This window comes from Pavona decussata, unplaced genomic scaffold (genome assembly GCF_977016875.1).
Source record: "Pavona decussata unplaced genomic scaffold, jaPavDecu1.1 SCAFFOLD_87, whole genome shotgun sequence".
NCBI classification, from domain to species: Eukaryota; Metazoa; Cnidaria; class Anthozoa; order Scleractinia; family Agariciidae; genus Pavona; species Pavona decussata.
The window spans coordinates 2177501-2186122 of NW_028145504.1; the positions used below are offsets into that span (position 1 = coordinate 2177501).

The 8622-nt window shown below is 39.2% G+C and overlaps 1 protein-coding gene across 1 annotated transcript in view; it reads right to left on the reverse strand.

Moving 5' to 3' along the window:
- Window positions 1-197, reverse strand: part of LOC146474734 (uncharacterized) — a 2486-nt gene extending 2289 nt beyond the window's left edge. Inside the window, exon 1 of the mRNA XM_085116500.1 lies at window positions 1-197. This exon is cut by the window's left edge and continues 108 nt beyond it. Coding sequence (XP_084972626.1) covers window positions 1-34 — 34 coding nt within the window. The 5' untranslated portion in view covers window positions 35-197.
- Window positions 198-8622: the final 8425 nt, after the last annotated feature.

Genomic DNA, 8622 nt, shown 5'->3' on the forward strand with positions numbered 1-8622 from the left:
GTCCATATACAGCCAAGGGGAATGTAGAATTCATGAATCCATTAGTTTATCGTGACCATCACCAGAATGAGTATGATTTGGCCCCTGTAGTACATTACAACAAAGATCCCTTATAACATTTTCAGTGAGTACAACAATGAATATACAAAAGAGAAATCGACAACGTAACACCCCACAGGTACAATGTGTAAAGAATAATCAAGTGGCTTTACTTCAAGGTAAAAGAAAATAGGTATTTCAGAGCATAAATTATGAGCACTGCTGTCTGCTGTTATAAAGAAGACACTTACCATTGATGTGAAAGTACCGGCAGCTCCTCTCTTGTGCTTTCTTTTCCCCACACCTCCCCTCCGTTCAAGACCATCCGGATCTAATTCAGTCATTAAATCATAGACCAAATTTCGAGGCACTACTAGTTGGTGCTGTTCCCGTATCTTGCGTTGCATAGAGCGGTAACCCAGAAGCTGGCCTGGCCCTTGTAGTTCACTCTGCAATGCTGCTTCTACCTCCTTCAGGTCGGTATTGTATTCAATGTACTTGATATCAAAATATGCCAATCTCCTGCTTAAAGTTCCTAAGCTCCAAGCATATTGGGCATAATCTCGGGACACAAAGTCTAAAATTTCCCTTCTAGACAAATTCTGAAGTATGTATCGCTTTAAATCTTGTTTTAATTCAGCGTCCTCTTGCCAATCTGGGTTTCTTATGCGACTGGCCATATTAAACTCGTTGGTAATATAGACTACGTCCGAACTGGAGCGTTATCAGACCAACACAAGTAATTTAACTAAACGCAGCGAGTCGCGCTCTTTTTGCGCGGGAAACAGCTATCCGCTGGCCTACAACGTCAGGTACTTCATGTACTGGGTCCTATCCGCTGCCCGGAAACGTCGCGGGCTACGAGAACACTGGGCCAGTCGAACAAAACTTAAATTGAGTTTTGAAACGCTATGAGAACGATGGGCCAGTGTGTGGACCACTGTTCTCATAGTTATTTCACAAGGATATCCTTTCTTTATTTTGATTTTTGGGGTTGAGATTTTACTGTTGTTTTCAATGTCCATTTGAAATAATATTTTCTATTTGCATTCAATGTACATGTATGTTTTTCCCATTTATTTTTATCACATTTTTTTTTAATTCATAAATTTTTTAGTTTGTTTTCAAGCTGTTTTTTTTTTATCTATTTATTTTTAAAACAATAAGAAATTATATTTTGTTTTTATTTAATTTTGACATTATTTCTAAAATTTACGGTTTGTTATAACATTTTGACTGTTTTTCCTTATGAGAACAGTGGGCCACCATAATCCTTTCTTTATTTTGATTTTTGGGGTTGAGATTTTACTGTTGTTTTCAATGTCCATTTGAAATAATATTTTCTATTTGCATTCAATGTACATGTATGTTTTTCCCATTTATTTTTATCACATTTTTTTTTAATTCATAAATTTTTTAGTTTGTTTTCAAGCTGTTTTTTTTTTTTTATCTATTTATTTTTAAAACAATAAGAAATTATATTTTGTTTTTATTTAATTTTGACATTATTTCTAAAATTTACGGTTTGTTATAACATTTTGACTGTTTTTCCTTATGAGAACAGTGGGCCACCATACTGCAGCGCACAAATATATTTTATTCTTGCAAAATTAATAAAAATTTCGATTCACCAACAAATTCAGGATTTAAGCAAGCGTTTTTTGTGGCTAGCTCGTTAGAGTTGGCGGCTAAAGAAGACGAGTAATCAATGGACGGACAAGCTCAATGGGGTTTTAAGGACTGTTTCAATACATTTTTTCGGAGGCCATACCGATATTTTTTCAATCGCATTAAAAGTGATTTTATCCTTGTCCAGTCACTATCAAATTTTCACCACTAACTAACTGTGAACTTAAGTTTGTCAAAATCCAGTTTGAGGTGAAATCGATATCACCATGACAACAAAAATAATAATGAATCGACAAATAAAATAATAAAAATAATAATGAATCGACAAAATTCTTTTTTGACCATATAACATAAATACTTGTGACAAATCGGTGAAACAGAACCTGTTCTTCATGAATTTTTTTCAAAAATTTCTTACATTCACTCTTCTCACTTTTGTTCTCACTCAAATCTGCCCCTCTTCTTCCCCAATGTTGAACCAAGCGTATTTTGGAGCACTGAGATGACTGCAATACCCAAATCAACGTTAGGGAAGGGGAAAATCACATGTGTTTCAAGATTTGTGACGACTATTGTAGCCTACGAATGAGCAAAAAAATCCCGCCCGCTACCACATTCAACGTTTTACTAATTTTTGCGAATTAATGTTCACCATGCACACGTCCGGGATTAGTGCATTTCAGAGTGAACATTGTCGATGTTCTACATTCAAAAGATGTAATAAAACTCCTCGAGAATTTGCGTCTGTTCTAAAAAGAGTAACAGAAATTATGTCCACACGGAATTACATCCGGTGTCAAAATGTTAATGATTTATTAAAATGGGTAAATGACCAAATCATTGCGCCATATACAACAATACCGTTAGACTAATAGCAAACTTTAACTCGGGGAAATTCACTCTGAACTGAACCGTTCGCAACGTAAGATTCCCGTCAAACTCTTTTAAAATTATAAAAGCATGCATTTTGATTTACTATCCACTGAGACTATATTTTTGCAGCCACTCAATATTTTATTTATTCTCTTATGACAGAAGATGACCCTGAATTTTTTTTTATAATATCGGTGACACAAACAGGAATTCAACTTGCATTTAATTTTCGTATTTTTATTACGTTTAAAAAAAATCAGTCAGAATCTGATGAACTGGCCAGACAAAACTTTTTTCCCATTTGGCTAGGGTTCTGGTATGTGCTTCGGCTGCACTGTTTGCTGTGGCCAGAAATTGAGGCAACTGTTCCAGTACGCCCTCAATCCTGTCGGTGACCGTTGTTGCCCTTTTCCTTTTTTTACCACGTTCTTCTCGGTCACTTTTGGCCCTTTTCTTTATGTTCTCTATAACATCTGCGGCGCTTGCCACGTCAACTTGTTCAGCTGCATCCAGGCGATATTTGGTATCCCTCAGGTTAACCTTGGTTACTATTTTGTCTATCTCATCGTTGATATCTGTGGTGGATTTCTTCTCTTCTGAAGCAGGGTTTTTCAGCTGGGGGCCTTGCAAAACATCATCTACCGTATTAAATTCATCATCTATACACGAAACTTCATCATCCCTGGAAAATACGAAAAGAAAGAAATTTTCCTTAGCGTGTTAATGAAAACGAGTTTTCATCGTAAACTAACATAGTTCGTACCCTAAGGGGGTACTCAGATACAATGGTGAAGGAAATGTGCGTACGAATGCAAATTTTAAACCCCCAAAACGTCCTATAGGCGAAAAAAACTAGACTTGAGTCTAACGACCAACGGATTTTCAACGCCAAATAAACTAGTGCACACCAGTGATCCAAAATTTCAACTCCAATGTTCCCTTGTACTCACCTATCGTTTGCCTTGCTGTCCTTGCCTAGAACGGTTGCGGCTCGTTTCCGTAGTCGATCCTGTATACTCCTGTCACCAATATCACAATCGCAGTACAGCTCTCCTTCCTCTCCAAGGACTTCCCAGTTTCGTTTTAAAAGAGCCAATACCGCTCTCCAGTCCCGTCCGTTCAGTTCAACTGCTCTGATAATCAAGCGGTCTTCCAATTTGCTATACTTCTTGTGTGGTGCGTTGCGTTTTCTTAGTGCCTTGCCCTTTTATGTAGATTTAGAAGTGTCAGTACTGGAAGAGGTTGTTGAAGAGGTACTCGTTCTAGGGCTGGCGGGCATCTCAATCTCTCCCCCAAATGCTGCCCTTAGGAATATGTTATCCTTCCAGTCCATTGTTGTGAGTGCGAAAAACCACAAAGTTTGGGCTTATATATAACGAATATTGTAATAAACAACATTCCCATTTGTATTTGTCGTTGTTTGACATATAGGTGGCAATCTCCTTGCTTCTTGCTAGTTTGTCTGGTATGCGCCCTCCTTCAAAGAGTGAAAAATATCTCTATTGTTGAGAGTGTGAAAAATTACAAGGTATTTGTTTTGCTTCAAACAAACAACATTCCCATTTGTTTTAGCACATAAGGTAAGAACGTCCTTTTGACGCATCTTTTTTTTGATAAAAATGTCTCATACTTTTACAACATGGAGTATGATTGGGTCAGCGTAATTAAACCATTTTGAATGTGAAATTCTAAGATACTGGGGGAGACAGATCCTTGTTATAAACATGTTTTGCTGACTGGCTAAAAGGACAGATTTGTGTTGGTTGTTCTCCCAAGAAACAGGAATGTCCAAAGAAAACTTCCCACCTCCTCCCCCAATATTTCTTTTAAATGCCTACTCCATTATCGTTTCCTCGATTTATTTGGCTTCTTGTTTAGTAAATGTGACTCAAGATCAAACGCCTAGTGTTCTTCCACCACCAGTGTTTCTGGTCTTCAGCGTTAATGACTTGTTTCTTCTTCTTACCGCTCTTTCCGCTACCGAAGCACACAATACTTATACTCCCCTAGTTAGGGTCCTGTTTCCGTATTTTCATGGAAAGAGGTCAAGAGGAAGAGACGTGTGGCAAGCTTTACAGCTCAACCCTGTAATATTTTGGTACATGACGGGCGAGACACCAGAAACTTTGGAAGAAGTCGTTGAAAAAATATACAGAGAGGTAACATTACCAAGACACAGGCCTCGAACGTCGCGAAAGGACAGGAGACGACGCTGCATTCTCGATGTGCCCAACAGAGTGCTACTTGTGTTTATTTGGCTTCGCCAATACTTAAAGCTCCACGTTCTTGCATATGTATTCGACATTTCTAAAAGCACCGTAGCCGAGGAGATTTACCACGTTGTCCCTATTCTGTTTACAAATTACAATCGTGACATAAAATGGCACTCGATTCGACAATGGAACCAATTCTTAGACACATTCCCAAGCTTTCCAAACGCCGTGGGTATGATTGACGGAACTATTCACCGGATTCGCCGTCCTTCGGGACCAATTCAAGCTGAATTTTACCGCGGAGATAAACGATGCCACTTTATTTCATCGCAGATAGTTGTGGACGCCGATGGCCTTATCGTCCTTCTCGTTACAGGGTATAGTATTAGTCCTAGCTCTTAATACCTTGAACAGTTCTGTTTTTGTCACATAGGTGACTTATCGCCACTTTTTTGTACCTTTCAGGTTTCCAGGGCACATGAATGATGCCCAATGTTACCGGAGTCTTCCTCAGATTGGACGTGGCAGAGCTAGAGGTTTACCCCGTAGAGCACGGCTTCTTGCCGACGGAGGTTACGCTGCGAGGGTGCCTCTGATAGTTCCCAGACGGCTTGCGCGAAATAGAAGACAGTTGCAGGCAAATAGGGCTCTCCGCTCATTGAGAATTCAAATTGAACACTCAATTGGATTTCAGAAAGTCTATGCATCTGTCAATTCAATATTTAGGCACAAGCGTTCTTTTTTGCCTTTTGTCGTTTGCACTTGTGGTTTCCTATCAAACAGGAGAAAATTAATCATACACCGGCTAAGGCGCCTGTAGAACAGACTGTAGAATGCGCAGGAAGTTTTCATCCAGGTAGTGAACATGTATCACATCTGGGTTAAAAGAGTGTTAGCTTTTAATGATTGTACTTGTACGAAAATAAATACATTCACTGACAAAAACTTCATAGTCTCTGTTATCAACCGAACGAGTATCCGATAATCACAAACTTGCTGTTGCGCGAGAAAAATATTCAGGATAGATAATAAACATTCATTCGGTGTTAATTTAAGTGCTATAAGGTGAGAGTGCTCATGACTTCATCGTAATCGGCGAGTTTCTGTAGTACATGGTAATGACTCTTCGATTAGTCAATTTTCGCTATTCGGAAAAATAGATCGAACTTCCGCGAACTTCCGCTAAATCGGAAAACCCTAATAAGTTACGTTATGAAAAGATTGATTCTTTAACCGTTATTGAAAGCAATGTTTGAATGATCTAAGAGTTAAAATTTTAACCGTTATTGAAAGCAATGTTTGAATGATCTAAGAGTTAAAATTTACGCTCTAAAATAGTTACGAGAAGAAAGTTTTAGAAATCTACTAGAAATCTATGTTTCGCTAGCGCGTTTGTTTTCTGAGTGGGAATTGTTATGGAAAGAAAGCGTTTCACTTACCATTATCGTGGTTTCAGGAATAGCCTCAGATGCCGGCAAAACATTTTCAGCGGAATGATCCGATGGAAGCTGTAAAAGAACAGAATCACAACTTAGCTGTGAATCAACGCTAGTAAGAAAGTAACAGATCACAAAATTCAATTTGAAAGAACAGAACTTACCGCGCATTCTTGTGCTGCGAGTTCAGCTAGCCTAGCGAACGCCATCGGCATCATTTCGTCGAGAATTAAGAACGACTCCACGAGAAAATCCCAGTCACGGAGAGACAAACAAGCGCTCAAAGCGGCTTGAAAAACATCGGCGTCCGTGAAAAAAGCCATCGTAATAAATTTTCGAAAATCGAACAAAGTTTTCTAAGCACTAGTGCGAAAAGTTTTCCAAGTTGGCGAACTAACCTCAGAAATGACGCTTTCTTCGAATTCACGCGTTTTATTCAAACGGACAATACAAATCTTAAGATCCAATCAGTGTTGTTAAGCACGCGTTCAATGACCAATGACTGCATTCGGAAGTCAGGCAAGCGTGGTCATTGCACGCGTGCTGAACAAGAATGCTGTATCATGACAGACTCGAAACAATAGAAAACTCCCAAAGCACAATCTCAGCCAAAACGCTAAAAATCTTCATTGTTTACTCAAGTTTGGGCTTATAAAAGATAATGTCATAGTTTTTCAATGACCATGAAATTCAGAGTCCGTGTAGTTAGTTAATCAATTGTATCCCTGAAAAAATTTGAGGGAAAAAAAACCACGAATTTTCAAGAAAATGCTTTTTTTGTGAGAAGGACTCTGCAATGCTGACAAGCGTCAACAAATAGCTAAAACTATAATTTCTATATGTTTGCATTGCTCAAAATCGGGCACATTTACAAGACCCTAAAGCTTTCTGCTAACTTGCAAGGGCCCATCTGTTATAAAGATCCCCAAAATAAAGGAATAAATCTCATAGTTTATTAGATATAATCGTTTAAAGTTTGCTTATCATTTTTACATAAATTATGACCTAAGTTTGGAAAGCGCTAAATTTCTCGAATTGGGTCTTTGCGATTTTGTTGAACCTCTGTTCAGCGCAAGACAACTAATGCGCACTATGTGTAGCCGAGAGATTCTCACGAAAAAAAGCCGGCAACAGCAGAATGTTGACTCAGACCTCACAGGGGCGTGGCACTATAACCACGTGACATTTACTCTGATCGCCAAAATTTTTTTGCTATATTGTAGATTGATCTATATGTTATACATTCTATGTGTTACACTTACGATAAAAGTAAAAGTGGGGATACCAGAGAGCTTCAAAGTAGGGTGGTACCACCAAAAAATAACTGGGTCGAGTCACCTTAAACCTTCTCCTTATAAGTATGCGGTGTTTAATGTTTTTCTCGCATGACCTCTCAGCAAAAAAAAAACTCACAGCACGTGTTTTATCGGGTCTAAGGCTATGTTCACACGGTACCGGTTCCAAATGGATCCGACCCTATCCTGGAACGAAACATTTCTGCTCACACGGCACCGTTCCGCTTATCAACGTCGGGCCACACGGGACCGGTCTGTTATGTTTCGGGGCCAAGTACCATGTCTGTAATCACTGTGTAATCGGCGAAAAAACATTTCAAAATATACTTATCGCGCCCGGTAAGTTACCGTGACTTTTGAGAAACGGGCGCCTGATCGGGAACGGATTGACGGTACGGTTAGCAGGTCCCGTGTGAGCAAAAGGCCTATCCGTCACGATTTTTAGATCGGAACCACTTGGAACCGGTCCCGTGTGAACAAAGCCTTAAACCACTCGGCTGCCCCTCTTGCAGTTTTCTGTGTATGTTTCATCGTCCTTTTCAAAAACTGGGGCAAAGAGTTGGAACTGAATGAACAACGACTAAAGTGTGAATATTCTGACAGCGGAAAACGTTTAAACACCAAACATTTATGTAAGTTCATGAGGGAAGATATTTGTGTATCAATGAATGAGTGGGTTACACACGCTTGCAAAACCCCGGGTTGCTCAGAGGTATACGTCACTGTTGACGGATATGAATACCTCAAGAGATCTAAGTGCGCTTTACCAATGGAAAAATTGAAGATGAGGAAGGATTTACCGGAAGTGTGCAAATGTTGTCCAAATTCACCACTTCCCGAAAGAAAGAATAGAAAGAAAGAAAGAATTCGCTTTTCTTCCAAACAACAGCTGGCATGCTGGCTCTCATACGACCTTGTGGATTAATAGTTGGCATGACCGAAATGTTGATACAAAAGGTTTTCGTAATTTTCAACGCTATTAAAGTCGGTTAATGTACACCGATGTTTCGGCAGTGCTGCCTTCTTCAGGGTGGCATGTTGAAAGTTCGAACTCCACTTTCAACATGCCACCCTGAAGAAACGTCAGTGAACATTAACCGAAGTTAATTGCATTGAAAATTACCAAAACCTTTTGTA